The sequence below is a fragment of the Platalea leucorodia genome, assembly GCF_965183815.1.
Source record: "Platalea leucorodia genome assembly, chromosome: 6".
In the NCBI taxonomy this organism is placed as follows: Eukaryota; Metazoa; Chordata; class Aves; order Pelecaniformes; family Threskiornithidae; genus Platalea; species Platalea leucorodia.
Genome location: NC_138828.1, coordinates 2,266,014 through 2,284,764, shown reverse-complemented (window position 1 = coordinate 2,284,764; position 18,751 = coordinate 2,266,014). Strand labels below are relative to the sequence as shown.

Sequence of the window (18,751 nt, the reverse complement as noted above, 5' to 3'; positions counted from 1 at the left end):
GGTACCTGCTTCTGGCCCCCAAGGAAATCCATTTCAAACAGAATGTGACAGAGGATGGTATAACTAACTCCTTCAAGTTTCCATTAAAACAGGTGGCTAGGTAAGGTACGAAGAACCCATTAATGGTCCCCAGCAGAGGTCAAGAAGCAAGAGTTCAACCTTTGATGTAAAGAATCCACAGATCCATGTTCTTCTCGTGTATACTTTAAAAATCGGACACCAGCAAGTCCCACCACAAGATGCACCAATATAGAAAAATAAGATTCCTTCCTTCTCCTACACATTATGCTACCTTTGCATTTAAGTGGCAACATGAAAACAATCTCCCATATACTAATTTTCTTTTCTTCCTAACTGTTCACCTGAACTTAGCTGTAGTACAAGAATTTTATTATTATTAAACAGGTAAAAACCAACCACTTAGAAAATGGCTGAGTCAGTCTGTAAAATCATCTCCCTAAGACAGGCACAGACATTATATACACACTTTATAGACTGAACCAGAATAGTCTTTCCTTCCTATTACCTATTCATGAATTGCTTCAAATAAAGTATTTTTACAGTAAGGTTCTATCTTTTAATACTTACACATAAAAAAACAGCTGTAAGTAAAATATATTCAATAAAAGGTAACTGCCTTCTTCCCTAGAACGCTTTCCAAAATATCAAAATCCTGCAAGGATTAAGGTCTCTTCTGACTGTCCTATAGATGCAATAGCCAACAGCTTAGAAGTGTTCGATTTGTAATTCTGAACAGAATAGAGGCAAATCCATGAGGCGTTTCCGTCCCTTCTTTCCTTTGGGGCAGTGGTGGGTGGAAATGAGCATTTCTAGGACTATTTCTTCAAGGGTGATGAAGTACTCCCCTCCTTTACTGTTCGTTATTTCAGCAGCCGTTTTCTCTTTTTCAGAAGTGCATCTCGAAGAGCCAGCTAAATATGAAACAGGAGTGGAATATTCAGGTAAGGACAATATTAAGTAAGGAGACAACACCGCTATCACATCAACAACCCTCTTCAATTTCTTCAACCTCAGAGAAAAACACTAATAGCTTATCAGCTAAAACTGGGAGCCATAACTGGCAAAGGCTAACGACTGTAGTGGCAGAAACACTGCAGTTATTGAGCTAAACTCAATAGCATCATTAAAGAAAGAGGTGGGCTTCAAAAAATGTTTCAGTACATCATTAGCAGATGCTATATACAGAAAAACATTAGAGTAACATAAACCATTCCACTGACTCATATTCAACAAGAAGAGTTCACAAAAAAAGGCCCAGCTGAGAGGTGAGTGGGATTCAACAGCATTTTTTGAAAGAGTATTACAAAGCTTCTTTTGAAGGGGGGAAGGAGGAATGCTAGAATTTTTAGAAGCGCCATATCACTCTAAAGAGACTTGGTTGTGTATTTCAGACATGTTTTAGCTGGTAAGGGGATTTCACTCTGGACTGTACATAACAGCCCATTTTATTCTACCAAAGGCAGCAGCAGAACACAGTACCCTACAGCTACGGTACTTCAACCCACTTTTAACAAGTATTTCCAAATCACAGTCAACACAACTGATGCTGCGGCCTAACTTTGGTGAAAAAAGTATGAAAGAACTCTTTCGCTGTTTAGCTGTTACATTTGAACTCGAAACATTAATTGGGAGTAAGAAGAGAAACCTTTCAGAATGGCTTTTTAGAATCAGTGAGCCAAATATAAGAATCATTGTAAACAGCAGTTTCCTACAAGTGCCTGGATTGTTCATTTGCAAGGGTTTTTTTTTTTTGTGTTTTGAGAGCTGAGTTAATGTGGTCGGCCTTACCTGGGGTAAGGCAGAATGACAGCAAATAAAAAGACTAGAGAGGATATTACTCCAAGGCTTCCTGTTTAACAGAAACACTTAAGACATGTTCTCTCTACTGAGTCTATGAACAGTTTCAGTCTTGCTGCTCTTAGGGCAACAAACTGCAGACAGCTATGCATCATCCTCATGATAGTGTCCTGCAAACAACTCGCAAAGAAGGGTTTGTAAAAGAAGCACTGAATGCTCTTCTCTAGCACAAGACAGAACCTAGCAAGAACACCAAAATTAACACCACACAGAAACAGAACACCTGCATAACTGGAGCCCTCTCTAAGTTTCTCTTGGAACATGCAAAGGAGCTTAATTTCATAACACCCTGTAAAACCCTAGGCTGGCCATCTGCCAGGTTAGATGAAAGGATTTTAAGGCAGATTTTCATTGTTAGCACAGACTTACACTGCCCAGGTGAAACACAGCAGGACAAGGCAATATGCCTACACCAGTTCTCTGGCAACAGCTGCCCCAGTTCAGGCAACGTCCCCGGCTGAGGTGCATCACAGGAGCAGGGGGGCTCTCTGTCACACTCCACTCTTGCCAGCTCAGCTAACCCCAGGCACCCTGGGGAGCTGTATGGGCTCCTGCCCAATGCTTTCAGGAGCAAAGTCGCCCCCCAAAGCTTCTGCCTTGCCTTTTACATCTCCCTTCAGCTACCCCTGGCACAGCTGCCTGCAGGAACACACAGGAACTGGACTGCCCAACAGATGTTTGTAGCTTGTATATCCTTTCAGAAGGGCTGTGTTGAATGTTATATATATTATATATTATTATATATTATATTATCATATATTATCTGTATTTTTTATATTATTATAATGTAATATCAGCCCCGTGGCCAGGCTTAAAGCTGAGGAAGCAGCAGAGGGCAGGGGCTTCACCACTGAGAGCAGCACATTGTGAAACTACTGTAGAAGGCTAAACTGAAGCTATTTATTTTTCTGAAGAATTTCAAATAGGAAACAAAGTTATTACTATTATTAGTTATTCCTATAGCTATTAGATGACCTCAAGGCCAGGACAGAGAAGTCCATAAAAAGACAGTAACAGGAGAAAAGTCAAAGAAAGAATATGGAGAGTGAAGAAACACTCGAAAAGCTTGTTTTTCAGGACAACAACTCCCTATCAGAGAAACATCTCTTCTATCACAGGATGATAGCCAGGGTTCTAATAGGATCTTCTTTAATTGCTATAAAGGGAAACTAACTGCACTGTCATTGCCTTCCTAACCTACACATGACTTTGCAACAGGGCTTGGTCCTCAATGCATATTAAAGAGTAGAGACTGAAAAAAAAAAAAGCATTCTTCACCACCACAATCTCTGATGTACCTCCTCTGGGGTAGGATTCAAGGGAAGCCTCCTAGCCCACAGTCCTTTCCAGCTATTAAACAATCAAAGTGAACAATAATCACTTTGGGCACAGGACAGACAGCACTTTACCTGCATTTTAAGTTTACTGCTCAGACTGCTCCGTCTATTTTCAAAATGAAATATTACCTGTTTTTCCCTGAAAGAACGCTTATTTTTTGTCCGGACACTATGGCTATATCTCATCATCATGAAGTTCTTGTTCTTTTTCTTTTCTTTGTTGGAAGAGCTGGCAAATGGGTTAATTCTTGTTTTCTTTTTCACAAATTCTTTTCTGTCTGTTTTTCCAGCCTAGAATAGACAACGTAACACAATAACAGGGGGTCATTTTCCTTTCCCTGCAGTTAACATCAGCTGCTAAGGTGACAGGTTCTACGGCAGCAACAAGAAATCCAGGTTCAGTATGACCTTCTGTGTACAATATGTGCGTTCTTCCACGCTGGCTCTATTAAGTCACAGTGAAAACTGGGTGTGTCTGTGTATTTTCATTGTCACCTCTGACCAGCAAGAGGCTGTTTATCTGTTACAGCCCACATGCAACAGCAAAGCACTACACAAAACATTTCTCAAAACACAGATGGCAGCTGGACACCCATCTTACAGACACAACCCCACCACCTCCTCCTCGTCCTGCAGGAGACTAGAACACACACCCAAATCTAGAAAGGCAGAGGACATGAAATAGCCAGGCTCCTCACCATTGCAGTTGCCAATCTGGTCTCCTTGTCCGATTTAGGCTTCTTATGCAGATGTTCTATATCTCTGAGCGAAAGCAACTCTCCCCTACGCACACAAAAAAGCAACAATAGGCCATCACACACAAAACTTCATCCGGCAAGAAAAACAAAACGCCCTCCAGACCCTCACCATCTCTTACACCATTGTCTTCCTATAAACTTTCACACAAGCGCTTCTCGTTCATTCTCCCAGGCTAATCCTCATGCTTGGGACAACCCTTAGAAAAGTCTCTCATTACTGTTTTTCAAGTCCTGTTTTAACCACAAAGTTTAAGAAACTCTGGATACGTAACCATGCAACTACGGCTCCAAAAAAAACAGGCCTAGTGGTCTGAACAAGCGCAACAGTCTCATAGTTCCCCTCGGCCCCTGACGTCTTTTCTCCCAGGTATAAACCAACCCCCCAGGGCCAGGAGCCCTTCTGGGCTGTGTGGCTGTTCGCCCCCTGCCACCAGGGGATACTGACCAACAGCAGAGCTCTCCGCCCTTCTGCAATCACAAGCTGTATGGCCAGGTTGTAGGGAAGAGAAAGCGCTCATCAGTATTCCGTATGTCCTACCTGCCCTCCTCCTCTTCATCATCTATTTCAATATATTTCCTCTTGGCAGCTTTGCCGGGTGCAGAATTAAGTTCTTTGGAGAGCTGGGCGAGGCGTATTTTGTGGAACTCTTCTTGGGTTAGCAGCCTGCTTGTACTGACTGCTGCAGCTTTGGCTTTTCGTTCCTCTATGGGCATGCTTTTCACCTTCTCTGCCTTTTGAAAAAAGTGGAAAAGCAGAATCATCCGGAGCTTGGCAAATCATTTTTGTGCCATAACCCATGACCCTTGCCTCCCAAATACCTAGGTAGGGGCAATATTGTTGGGAAATGCTATAACCAGCTGTTAGGATTCTTCATAGTCTTATATTCAACATGTATTATTAAAAGTACTTCCACTCCTTCATGTTTCAGAGTGAATAAAAGCACTAATCAGCAAATAGAGCTTTGAAGGAATTTAGCACTGGGACAGAATTCCCCCATCTCTCCCCCTCACCCTAAGAACATGCCTATGTCAGCACAGGTGCTCAAGAGTACTCCAGCCTCACTGAGTCTGATAAAGTTACTCCACAGCCCTATATAGTTAGTTATGAGCAGCCACGTGAAGGTACAGAGCCACAACATCTGGCCTGCTATTAACAAAATTTATTTGTACTTGGGGTAGAAGACACTTATAACTCACTACTTCTTGCTGCTCCTCATCTGAGGAGTGATGGACATCAATCCATTCTCCATCTTCATTATCTTCTTCCTCGCTCAGACTAGCACTTTCCCATCCATCTGCTCGGGGAAAGAAATGCACAGTATTGTTATAATACAGATTCAATTTAGCTGCTTGAGTTTGAAATAATTTCCGATTGGATCGCAAGCTCTCACCACCATTAATTACCTATCAGCTAACTGCAGTTATGCCCAGGGACATGCTTACCACACAGGCAAGGTGTAGGGTCTCTGCATCCCAGCCTTAGAACTACGTAAACATTACGGAGACATTCACACATCCGAGCGCTACTTGTTAATGACTTTTAAAAGACATCCACAGCTGAACAGACCAGCAGCTCCCAGGCTTTCCCACTGGCAAGTTCAGCTACCAGATTCCATCTCGCATGCAACTGATTCAGAGCTGTGCAAAAAAACCTCAGCTTTGATTTCTTAGCGCACCCACATCACATGCACATTCCGTTACGGACACCCATTTTTATCGAGTTAACTGCATACGGCAGTGTGAAAGCTTTGAAAGCACACACACCCCCCTACAACAGACTGCTTACAACAGCTGGTGGATTTTGTCATTACTGTGAGCAGCAGCCACTTTAAAACGTTTATTTATTATGAGCTTTCAACACACCTGGCACTATCACAGGCGATCAGAGCCTTGACAGAAAATGCATTTATGTACACCTCACTCGCTCAAAACCAAGCCAACCATAGAAGACACCCAAAGCAGCTTGCGACACATCAGTGTTGCAGCAAGCTGTACCATAATGCTATGCTTTGCGAAGCTTAGCTCTCATCTGAACTTAGAGATGTTAACAGTGCATTTGGGACAGGCTCTGAAGTAACACAGTAGCTTACAGATGCTAATCCTTATCACACTGTTCAGCAATGCGTTCCCCGCTCCCTGCCCTCTAAACCAAGGAGGGAAGCAATGCAATTTATAGCTAAGTTACTTTCTACAGTACATGCATTGCTCTTCATCGCTGTTCAAACTGACTGATGTGCTCAAGTCACCAGCTTCAGAAACAGAAGCAAAGATAGTTATACTAATCGCTGCCTTCACACGCATAAGAAACATGACATACCGGGGTGTTTATTCCTCCGGTACACCTCCACCGCAATACCTCCAGTGCCCTCTGGCTTCATTTGCCCAACTCTTCTGGCTTGGTTTTCAAGTCCCTCCCCATCTTTTTTTTCCCCGATTCAGGCAGGGGTTCCAGGTTGCATGGAGCATTTACATAGCAAGTGAATTAAAGAAGCCAAATACTATTTCGAAGTACTATTTCTGTGTCTTATAACACACAAAAACTTTTCTTTAGCAAGAGCTGAACATGAAGTTTCGTAGCTGTACAGTGTCTGTCCCTCTGTTTTCCCATCCCTCAGTGGCTTTCATGCAAAGCGACACAGTAACAAACTCCACTGGATAAACTGCACTCACTCAAGGATATTATCAGTGCTCCTTAATGGATAAATACAGATGCGCAAGCCATGCAGCAAGCGACAGCAGCAAATAAAATGTACGAACACCAAGTTTTATGTCCAAATAAAGTCTTAGTGACAATGATGCTCAAAATAGAAGTGGTAAAGAAAAAAAAAGGCCAACCTTCCTCTTGGGTTCCTCCCTTCTCCTTTTCAGTCTCAACATCCAGTACTTCTGCTCCTGGAATATAATCTTTGGCATCCAGTTCTCCATATTCATGGATCCTGGCTTCCAACGAGGCCTCAGTAGGCTTACCCTGTAAGTTAAAGAAATACATATTAAGCAGGCTGCTATTTTAATGCCCACAAATCCATGAAAAAGTCTGGGGGAGAGGAGGGTGCAGGTAGAAAAGAAATTCTGCCTGATGAAGGAAGAAAAGATTTGGAATTATTGAAAAGTTGAATGAACTCTAGGGACATAGGCAAGCTTCTGTAGCACGCTCCTTCGGTCAATGCGTTGGATAAATTTAAACTAAGGAAATCTTGAAGTGAGAGCGTGCCACATCACAATGCAGCAAGGGAGCAGGCAGGGGAAGAACACAGGCATGATTGCACCTCATTCTGAAGAGGGTATGAGACCAGTTCTCATCATCATTTTTGAGCACATGAGCCCATGTTTATGGTGAATGCGATGCACATAAAACAACGCTTACCCTGAATTTCTTCTGCAGCATCTCTGGATTCAGAGTACGGAAAAGGTGTATCAGAGTTCTTGCAGACATCATCACATCTACCCAGAAATAAAGAGAGTCCAGACTAAGTATCGAAAAGCAGAATTCTGAGTAAACCCAAGCCCGCCCAGATAATCAGTATTGACAGCCCGCTCATGCCTTTTCTGAAGTTATAGCTCCCTTTGATTTCTCCAATGCAGGATCCAGCTCTTCCTGAGAGCTAAATCTTTATTAGCAAGCAATTTCCCTTCTTCAGTTCTGTCAGTTGGTTCCCCTGCCACAACTACCCTTGACTATTTTGTCCCCTACGTATATACGCTCAAAACACAGAGAAATGCAACAGACATCAAAATTATACCTCTCAGCCCACATAAAAACAATTAAGACATCACTGTTATGAAGGCTAAAACAATGGAGGACCAGATGATCCAGGAGAAAAAAAAAGACCTAAAAGTCATATCCATGTAATACACTTACTTTTATTTTTATGAGTCTTGTACTGAACGAGGTCTTGGAGTAGATCTTCGGTCATGGCTAACGGACATCTCGCAGTGATTTCCTTTATTGCATTGATTCTAAAAAATTGGAAGTGAATTATTTTCTGAACATCCCAGTTGGAGAGACTCCCACGGGCCCAGTGATAGACTGAATTAGCTGGAACTTGAACCTTAAACAGCTTTTTTACAACATGTAGTTAAACAGAGGAGAACATCACAAGGAGCTCTATCCGCCATGGTTCTCCAAAACCCTCCATCTCTGGCTCATGCTCTGCTCTCCAGCTATTATTTAGTTTGATCCTAGGCCTCAGGATTCTGCAAGTGAAGCCTGGGTCCAGGCAGTCAGGAAAAGCAGTCAATCACCAGGCCAAGAAAAAAAAAAAAAAAAAGAAAAATCAAAATCAGTTCTAGAGTCAACCACGAGCAGGCTAAGGACAGTGTAACAGAAGCCCGTGGGCTCACACAAGTTGCCTTTTAAACCATCTTGATGCACACACTTAGTACGCTAGATACCTGGATTAAAACCATGCCAAGAGGAAAAGAAATAGCTCACAAAATATTCACAACTTGCCTACACACAGTAGTCTGCCGCTGTTGAGTGCTTCGTCTCCAAGGAGAGTTCAGCTCTCTCCTACATTTACTGGTCATTCTCTACTCCACTTACACCAGAGCTTTCACCAATACTTGTCTTGACTAGTCAAAGAAAGTACATTCCAGTTTCACTAACAGCAACATTTAAATTTGTTGTCAGTAGCAAAATTTCATCCCCAAAACATCAAAGTTAAGAGTCCTGAACTATGATGCTAACCACTCACTGAGTATATACAAATATATTCATTCACAGACAAGAGGTCTGCCCTCAGAGTATAAATAACAATATCCAGGAAGGAAGAAACATACAAGACCAAACCACAACACAAAAAATAAAAGCACCATCATGAAATCCAGAAAAGTTAAGTCACAGCACTAGGCACAGAAACCCATCCTTCTGGGCAATTTAAAACACTGCCTACCAAAATTAGGGAAGTTCATGGTGAGATACTGTCCTAACTTGTTTTTATTCAAGCAGGTTCTTGAAAGCATAGTACGACTAACAGGAATAAGTTGCAGGTGGTTTCAAAAAGCAAAACATTTTTCCACGTTCAGAGAGAGTTTTACAGTTTTTGTAAGATTCTGTACCCACCCTACGGTCATGACCTCCCCGGAATTCTTGTCAGTGACAAAGTTGTTGGCAATGGTCATTAACACCGACTGGATAATCTGAAAATAAGAAAAAAGGTTAATTGAACTTAATGCTTATTTAGTCAAATTGTGAACACAATTACATATTATTAGTTAATAGACAGAGCCCTTGTCACAGCAAGGTAGAGCTCAGGACTTGTCACTACAGCCCGCAAACATTTTCTAGACACAAATTCTCTTACAGAAAGGAAGACATCAGACATGGGTGGGTTTTTTCCCTTGACACAAAACAATCCCTGGGAACTTGCAGAAGTAGCCAAATTCACCATAAGCTTTTCAAGACAAAGGGTCTGACCAGATTCCCTTTTCCCCCTCACCACGAATGCACTCAGTTACACTTCCATGCTGGCCTGCTGTCCGTTTTTAACATCGCCAAAGAGAGGCGAAGTACTGACCTCAGGTGGTACTAGCTGATGCGAAGCTTGTGCGGCAAACAGAAGAATCTTTGTCACCTCTGGAAGAAAAGAAAGGTGGGAAGAACATGTCAAAGCATATTGCTGCAGCTTAGTCTGACTAATAAACACATCCACCCAAAGAGCTAACTCAACAAGCCTCTCAGTCCACGTCTCCAAGCCATTTCAGTCTCAAGTTATTTGGGACAACCATTTCTGCTCTCCCACCAAGCACGAGGAACTCATGTGGTCTCCACCCCAGCAACAGCACAGGCCCTTAATAACCAGCTAAGATGAAAAGAAATGCTCTAGAACTAGAGTGAAACACAGCAACACAAAGCAGCAAAGGGCAGTCACGCTTTGGCCAACTAGTCAGGATTTGCAAGCGAGTAGGGACTCTGTAGATGGATTTTATTCCATTGCTGGAGTTTCTCAAATGCTCAGGTAAGGAGCATCGAGTGCACACAGCTTCCATCAAAGTCCAAAGTGTTTTGCACTTCTGGCAGCCAGGGCCTTTTAATTCCTTCATCCACACTCTCTGGACTACTCCTACTTCCTACTAAGCTCCTGCAACCTCTTCATTTATAGCACCGCTTTTAAGAGCTGACTGTAAATGGGACATGATGGACCAGCAGCGTTACCTACCGATAGCTACTTACCTCTCTGGTGGGGCTGTAGGAATCTCTGAACAAAGGGGTAGAAATTAAAAAGAAAAAGCTGCGAGAAAGAAATTTTAACGGATTAGCTTCTTGTCTTTTAACTTGAGATCACCTTCATAGGCTGATATGCTGTAAAACAATCAACGATTCTATACAGATTGCTGTCCAAATGCCTTGGATTGTCTTGTGTGACACATTCTCCTGTCTTGAGCTTGGTCTATGTGGAGATGAGGGGATGACTGGCACAAAGGAAGCACAAGGCTCAATCCCCCACTCTGAAAACAAGAAGTGGTTCTTGTGGGACTGCACAGAATTCAAATGAGGGCACTCTGCTGCATGATCCTACAATGTGCCACTTCCCTCTGCCTCAGGGACACAATCTTCCCTCCCAAAACAGAATGAGACTCCAGTAATTTTGATCACTCTTTGGCTGAACCTTAGAGAGGGCTTTTCATGAGCAATTGCTGGACTCCTTTGAAAAGCCTTTCTCCTTTGAAGAACGTCCCAGGAGCCCGCAGGTCTTAAAAAGGATATATTCTGCTCTACTTGTTAGAGACAGCCCAGCTATTCCAGACCAACAGCTTTCTCTAGCAGAGGTCGCTTAGTACCACACACGTTTACACCTCTGCACCAATTCCACAAGGCCCACCGGCAACTACCTGACCATACATCTGCGCTTCCCAACACACAGCAGAATTAAACCCCATGTTCCAGAGGCACAGAGCCAGAGCATGCCACCACCCAAGCCAGGCCGGCTCCCATCAGACCATTATCAGATTATCGGAATACGTACCTCGTGTATTCCAACTAGTCTAGATATTAGGTCCATGAGCATCATCTTTACTTCAAATCGTTCCTTACAGTTCTCCAGCTGCTTCAGCAGTTTCTCTGCAAAGTCTAGAAGGAGCAGTAACAGATTGGTGGTAGACTTAAAGAGCACAACGCAGAACTCAGCTGGGATTAGGTTAGAAAAAGCAGTCAGTTTGGTTTGGGTTTTTTTAAGCCCCAGTGCCCTTGCAGACAAGAAATTAAAGGTGGCCAGAGCACTTCTCCCAATGGGTTATTTTTCTTCTCACGTGCCTAGAAGGTCTAAAGCTGCGCACAGGTTCAGCAGAGAGGAAAACTAGCACAAGTTGCACAACACCATAAGCACAGGGTCAGTATTTAAAGCTACATTTTTTTAAATACATGTCGGGTTCATCTGAAAAACAAGGTCCCCAGAGGTTCACTTGATCAGACTAAGACCAAGTCAAGCAGTATGAGACAAACATCAGACTAGTAACAGAAATACATTTTTGAAGGGGGTAAGCCAAAGAAGCTATAGTAGATTAACTACTCCCCCTTCACACAAATTATGGCCTTCACACATACAGGAAAGAGGTAGAGCGCCACATCCTCATCTGCAGCAACCTGAAGCAGACGATTTAATATCACTCCTTCCTTGTCTGCCTATCTACAAGTATTCCACTACAAGCAGCACAACAGGATTGATCTCACTTTGAAAAAGTGCTGTGAAACTCCAGGATCAAGCACACTACAAGTATCACATTGTCACTTTTCTACCCACTTGCCACTTCTGTTCTCCTTGCAGAGTTGTGTCTAAGCCTCAGTGTCTGGGATAAACACATCACTCGAAAAAGGACAAAATACAATGCATGCTTACCTTGGGGATCATGAATCAAGTGAATAGCAGAAAAGTTGAACACCTCTGGCTTGCTCTTCTTCTTCTGTTTCTGCAGGGCAAAAAGAATAAAAGACTTTTTTTTCTTTCCGTGAAAAAGCTCAAGTGCTTCAGTTTCAGGCTGCTGTTAAAAGCTGCTATTTACCATTCTTCTCTTCAAAAAGAGACACTTTAACACGTGAACTGTCACTGTCTTCAGCTGCGTAGCATCTTCTGCCACCTGACCTAAGCGGCAGCAGGAGCTGCATTACGAAGTTACTTATCAACACACCACATACTTTAAAGTAGGGACCACACAAAGGGTACCCAGAGCAGAACTAATCCAAAACTCAGACTCTAAGTCTGCTTGAAAACAGCTCTCTTCCAGGCAAACATGGCACACGCCTGGCCAACGGATGCTAGAAGACTTGAGGACCTTTGCCTAGAAAAGATGACAAAAGGTAGCTAAGTCACCAGGGGCAACGGCAAGATTTCTGCACCTGAAGGATTAAGCTAATATGCTGGCAAGTCAGACCCACTCTCCTCACCTTGAGCACCTTCATTGCTTTTTCCAGTTTCTTCTTGCGCTTGGTGGTTTTCTTGTTAGTTGCGTACCGCATCATCAGATCTCTGGCTGTGGGAGCATCATCCTTGAGAAAGAATTCAAGGAAAACACGACTCAGGTGACATGAGGCGATTCCCACAAATGGGAATCAGAGAAACTAAAAGTATCAATATTTTTCAGGATCATGTGTTATATTTGAAAACTCTCCCTCTTCCTAAATTTCATCATACGGAAATACTAGCATTTTAAATCCTGATTCCGTAAAACTAGCCACATACCTACATGCAAGAGAGACCACAAACACTTAACGGCACATCACTACAGTAGATTTTAAGGCTGGTGAATTAGAGAGTATTGTTCAGTCCTAGACAAATAGCGATATCCTGTATTAGGAGGTTCTAGACCAAAATCCCGTTAGGTTATCAGCCTTCTCAAAGTACCTGAATTACGTTTGTTCGTAAATAAATGGGAAGTGGAGCACAAAAGGGAAAACTGAAGCCAAAACAGACAACTAAAACCCCAAACCAGCTTCCCATACACCAGGGTGAAAGCCTCTCCCCACAACCCTACACTACACAACTAGCAATTCCTGTCTTCATGACCCAGGCGGACCAGCCCCTGCTTAGGTCTTCAAAGTGAATTGCTTCCTTCACAAGGAGGAGAGGAAAGCAAAGGAGCTCTTAGCATTAGCCTTCAGACAGACAGCAAAAGTATCCTGCTATCGGTTGGGGCCAGCTCTCACAAACATTTAACTTTTTTGTTAAGCATAGAAAGATCTGGAGGAAACAAGATGGAAAATTAAGTAAGAGAGAAGCAGACCGACTAGCAGAGCCAGGGTCACTAGCATGACAGACCTATTAGAGTCTGATGAACGGAGAGGAGGAGATTTAATCACAACACCCACCTCAGATTCTGAGTCGCTGTCTTGTTTCTCATCTTCATCTCTCCCAAGAAAGAACTTCAAACTAGCAACTAATACCTGAAAAGCAAAGTCAATTACATAGGATAGGACAAACTGACAGGAGTATTTACAACAGCCCTACATCCGCATCTTAGGTTTCATGAAGACTCTTCCAATTTTTTATAGGCATGGATATGAACAGAAAGCAGAACAAATCACAGACTGAAAGACACAGGCGTTTTACAGACACAGTCTATTTTTGCTGCCCCTTCTCAACAATCAGAGGCACAAAGAGTCAAAGAACAGCTGGGCTTCCACAATGCCTAGAGCAAGTCTGAAGATGCAAATTCTCTTCCTAGCATTCTGCAAAGCATTTCCAATCTAATTGCTCCATGGCTACATTATCAGGCACAGCTGATACCCGAGACACTGCTCACAAGTCCAAACTTCTGTTAGTTTATATGCGTTTGTTAGTTTTGGTTTCCATTGAATGGAACAGCTCGTGGACCTTCATAGTGTAAGAACTTATCTCAAACCGTAATACAAGTTTTTAAAACCTCCAACTCTGCAGAAGTGACACAGATGACAGCAGGTCTAAGATTCACTCGAGCCGTAGGCAGGATAGCAGGTCTCTTCACATTTAACAAATTAAAGCCTTACGGTGCTGGTTATAAGGAAGTGATATTCCAAGTGTCTCTCCTGAGTAGCAGCGGAAAGTACACACACCCTCCCCACGCCAGCCTGCACTTATTATAAGATAAGCTTCCAACTCTGCTGCTGTGTAAGAACCGAACACTGCCTCCTCCCACAACACAAGTGGTATTTTGAAAATAAAACAAGCAGAAGACAAATCATCCGTGAAGCTTGTTAGCAATTACAACATAAAAAGTTGCATCCACAGGGAAAAGGTAGCTTAGGTAACGTGCAGTTTCATCAGCCGATTTCTGTTCTCACCTTTGTCACTTTGGAAAAGCAGGCAGTTGTGATGACATTTACTGTTTTGGCATCATTCCTGGAATAAAAGAACACATTATCTTTTACTTTAAGTTTGGCAATTACAAGTTATTCTCAGAAAATTAAGCAGTCTCATGAAATGTGCCTCCTAACAAGCAGGAAGCTTCATTAGGGTCAAGTCTCTCGATGCTCCAAGTAGATTTGCGAAGAAGTTAAGCTTCGTCATTTTCTTTTATTCTTCTAACATAGCAGTAGCTTCATCTGACTGAACAGACCCACTTACTAGCACTCCATCTAGCTCACACTGTGACTGAAGGGATAGAAAGAATAAGCGCCAGTAATGGAAGACAGATTACCACTTTTTTGCACTGGTAAAAAAATAAACCCCCTGCTTGGTAAAAAAAAAAAAAAATCCATGCAGAATTCTAACTAGTATTTGAAAAGCAGCTGCATAGTTTTGAGATCAAGTACATTCCAAAAATAAGGGTTTAAAATAAGTAAGGCTGCAGAAATTTATTTCATTTTTTATCAAGTCTTATGTCATTACAAACCTACTTTTTAAAACTGCAGACGTCTTTTCCTTTCGGTAACACTTATTTTTTTCAGCAGTCCCTGTTTTTTAGGGAAAATAGTTCTCAACCCCCTACTACACAAAAATCTTAAAGCTGCTGTGCTTTTTTTTTATTCATGCCACGGAACAGACAATATTTCCTTGAATGCTACCCATGGAAACTCTTACGCCCAAACACAGCCCAGCACCACGTCCTCTCTGCCAGCTGCGGTTTCTCTGCAACACATTGAAAAAGCAACGTTGCCATTCACACCCCAACTGAACTCATTCAGATATTGCTGAGACCTTCTCCCGGGTAGGAAATGCAAGCACCGCACCGGTAGTGCTCTGCCACTAACCTATTTTGCAGACACATACGCGGCAGCAGGCACGCTGCTCCCCAGCAGTGACAAACTGAAGGGACTACAAGTCTTTCACATGTTTTTACAGTCAAAAATCAAGCAGTAGCAAAGAGACTACCATCTTCTCACGCAATTTACTATCGGGCAACATCTGCTCTGGCATTTTGTAACACAACGTAAAGATTCAGCAACATATTAGGTACAAGACAGCAACTGCCACTACTCAGGGTGCTTCTACTCCTTTCAATACTTACCTAGGCAACAATTTTTCAACCTGCTATCTGCTAAAAATAGGAGCTATATTATAGCTTCATAAAAAAGCTCCAAAACTCAAAGCACCCACTAGATCAGTCTTCTAGAAAGAACTTACAAACTTAAGAAAACAAGAAAGAAAACAAAATTCCTCTTTCCACTGTACCTCACAAGCTGTACGCTAATATTAGCGGCTTTTACATGCAAGAGCTAAAAAACCATCTGCACACAGCTTGGGTTTTGAATGCAATACACACAATTTACATAACGTTTTCAACTAAAACATCCAATATTCGACCTAAGTAACCCAGACTTCGCACAAGACAGTATTTCTTCCCAGCTCAATTCCACTCCACCAAGTACAGCCCCACTGCAACGCAATTAAGATCAATATATTTAAGTCAGTGCCCCCTGCGTTGCATTTTGCACGACCAGCCACGAGTGATGTCAGCATGGCTGCCCCCCGATGAACGGGGAATCGATACGAGCCTGCCAGACCTACCAAATATTCCTTCTGTAAAGCTCAATCATCACGTCCAGAGATATCTTGGCAGCAGTGGGATTGCTGTCTCTCAACATAGTGTACATGAAGTTCTGCAGCGTCTAAGAAAAAAGTTGGGAAACATTTATTATTACAAGTTTTTCACAATACGAAGAGGTTCTATGGAAGTATAACTAAAAGCTAAGTACTTACTGTGTTTACTTTATTGTTTTTGTGTTTAGCGTTGACATTCTTGATGTCCGACACGATGTGAGTATACAAAGTCTGTAAATGGAGAGATCGTAGGGAGTAACCTACGCAAGCCGCGCAGAGAACAAGGCAGACACATTACTATGCCCCCAAAGCCTCCAAGAACTAAAACGAGAGACCAAACCGATCATCACTGAGAATATTATTTTCTCTTTTAAGCTACAGTTGGAAAAACAACAAGAAGTTATACCGTCAAGTCTCACGTATGCTTTGTTTTTATGTATTTGAAAAGCACACTTAATTTACAGCAAGGCAGGAAAACAATCAGCACAAAGCGCTGCTTAAAAAAACCCCACCCCTGCTTCATTCAGGCACCTTCTGATGGGCAGGTCAGTAACTCTGGTGGCAGAAAGCACGTATTTTCACTTTTATAGCAGAAAACCTGAAATACGGCTTTAACAAGCAGCTGGTTTGGGTTTGCTTGCTTTACTCCACTTCTCAGAAAGAATTCGGTAAGGCCTGCTCTGCCAGCAACGTGTTCATGGTTTTCATCCACAGACACATCCGAGCTGCTCGGTTCCAAACGCAGGACACGCCATAGCGTGGTAACGACGTTACGGCAGCGTGCTTCGTTACTCATCAAACCTAGAGATCCAGTCTTGCCTCTGGCACTGCCGACTGCTGAAAAAGCAGAGCTATTTCCAACTTTCGCCCTTTATTATTAAAGAAAGGAACGGAGCTCCCTGCCAGCGCTGCCTTACTTCTGCCAAGTTGCTCAAAACCCACCGGAAACCAAGACCGTTCTTGGTCAGCATGGCTTACTTTGCGAAGAAGCTTATCGTGACACCGCAGCAGCTGAAAGAAGAGCTCCAGCAAACTCGTTGGGTTTATTAGATTCTTGTTTCTTAACAAGATCAAAGCCTTACAGAACGTCTGTAAGAGAAACAAGGCATCAGAACCGAAACATCATAGTAGCCCCACTTTCAATGTTTATTAAAGAAATCAAAAAGCAAACCGTAAGCTCTTGTCTCACCCCTAAAGGGTGTATTTTAATCACAGGCCTGCCCAAAAGGCCTTTCGGTGCGGGTCTTACCATGCGCAGGTCGGCATCCAGGACCGTGTGGTGGTAGGAGAGCAGCTCCTTCAGCTGCTGGGGGAAGCTGGCCATGTGCTCGGGGTAGCAGTGGGCGACCTGGGGGGAGACAGACCCCAAGGACAGCTCTCGTGAAAACCCAGGCTCCGGCGCCCTGGGAAGGCGAATCGTTCGTAGGATGATTTAATACACGCAACGAAAAGTTACTGTCAACGCCTAGGCACTAGAGGCACGGGGCAATTAAAAAGCCCTTTGGAAAAATTGTAGCGAGCGCTCAAGAGAACGACTTGCGTTCTGGAAACGGGCAACGCCGCTGCCGAAATCTCACTCAAGGCGCAGTTTTGCGGCAACTCCGTCAGGGCTACGGCAGCAAACGGAGATGAAGCAGGGCCTGCTTCCAGCTGAGGGCTGCGGCCGGCGGAGGGCTGAGGGCCAGGGCCCGAGGGCTGAGGGCCGGGGCGCTCGGGGGGCGGCTTACCTGCGCCAGGAACATCACCAGCTCCGCCAGCTCCTTACTGGGCTTGTCCGGCTGGAAGGTGAAGATCTCCACATGGGACTGGTAGTGGTGGTACTGCTGGAGGAACTGAGCACACACAGGGGCGGCGGCTGAGCGGGACAACCGGGCCCACGGACCGGCGCCGCTTCCCCGGCCGCCTCGCCGCCACCCCGGGGCAACCCCGCCGCTCCGCACCCGCTCGGGGGCTCCCTACCTCTTCGGTGTAGGAGGTCGGGTCGCGCTTGATGAGGTTCTGCAGCTGGGGCAGGTTGCTGGGCAGCTTGTTTCCCTGGCGGCCCGACATGGCGGCCCCGGCTCCGGCCCCGCCGCCGGACACGTGAGCCGACAGCTGGGCGCCGCCATCTTGGCCCGCCCCCTCCCCACCGGCGCCGCCGAGGGACAAACTTAGGCGAGAGGCGCGGCCTCCCCGCCGCGCCCCCACTGCCCTCCCCGGGGGCGGGTAACCACACCGGCAGCTGCTTGCCTTTTAAAAAAACCACACACAAACAAACTTTGTTTTCAAAGTTAACACAATACGAGTCAAACTGAGTGAACACAGCTTCCTCCCCTGCAGTTTTCTGATTGATCTCTCCCCTCACTTGCAGGGTATCACTGCAGCTCAGGCACCCAGCTCTCACCCTGGCTGGATCACACATCCTAATTTAGTGTTTAAAAGGTGACTTTTTCCCACTAAGTGCTGCCAGCAGTGCAGCAAGACTGCTGAGCAATCGCATCTAACCCTTACCAGTTTCATTGCTCACGACAGGTGCCACAAACACACATCACTGACAAGCTACCAAGACCTAAGCATGCAAGGCAAAAAACAACCACCAGCATTCGTCCCCCATTCCAGCACTTGAGAAGACTGCAGTGTTTGGACTCACACAGCCCTGAGCAGCATGCCTAAGGACCTTGAAGCATGGTGTATCCACCACACCCAGTGCTAAACCCAGGGCAATGGGTATGGCCACAGCCTGGGTAGGTTCATGCTCATACCATGAGCTCCAGCTGGAGTGCCTAGGGCTCTTGCAACCCAGAGCATATCTTCAGGACATTAAGACAAAGCAAACTCTTCAAGTGAG

At 44.1% G+C, this 18,751-nt stretch overlaps 1 protein-coding gene across 1 annotated transcript; it reads right to left on the bottom strand.

The window, feature by feature from the left end:
- Positions 1-10: 10 nt before the first annotated feature.
- Positions 11-17,989, bottom strand: SDAD1 (SDA1 domain containing 1). The gene is made up of 22 exons (XM_082314778.1): positions 17,884-17,989; positions 17,652-17,756; positions 17,174-17,272; positions 16,903-17,013; positions 16,084-16,155; positions 15,892-15,992; positions 14,226-14,283; positions 13,275-13,349; positions 12,354-12,455; positions 11,809-11,878; positions 10,939-11,042; positions 10,146-10,203; positions 9,490-9,548; positions 9,036-9,112; positions 7,833-7,930; positions 7,338-7,414; positions 6,809-6,941; positions 5,171-5,268; positions 4,512-4,705; positions 3,914-3,998; positions 3,345-3,506; positions 11-932 (listed from the first exon to the last, which is right to left on the bottom strand). Exons 1-22 carry the CDS (start codon positions 17,971-17,973, stop codon positions 882-884), a joined length of 2,079 nt encoding a protein of 692 aa, XP_082170904.1. The 5' UTR covers positions 17,974-17,989; the 3' UTR covers positions 11-881.
- Between the last annotated feature and the right edge of the window lie 762 nt (positions 17,990-18,751).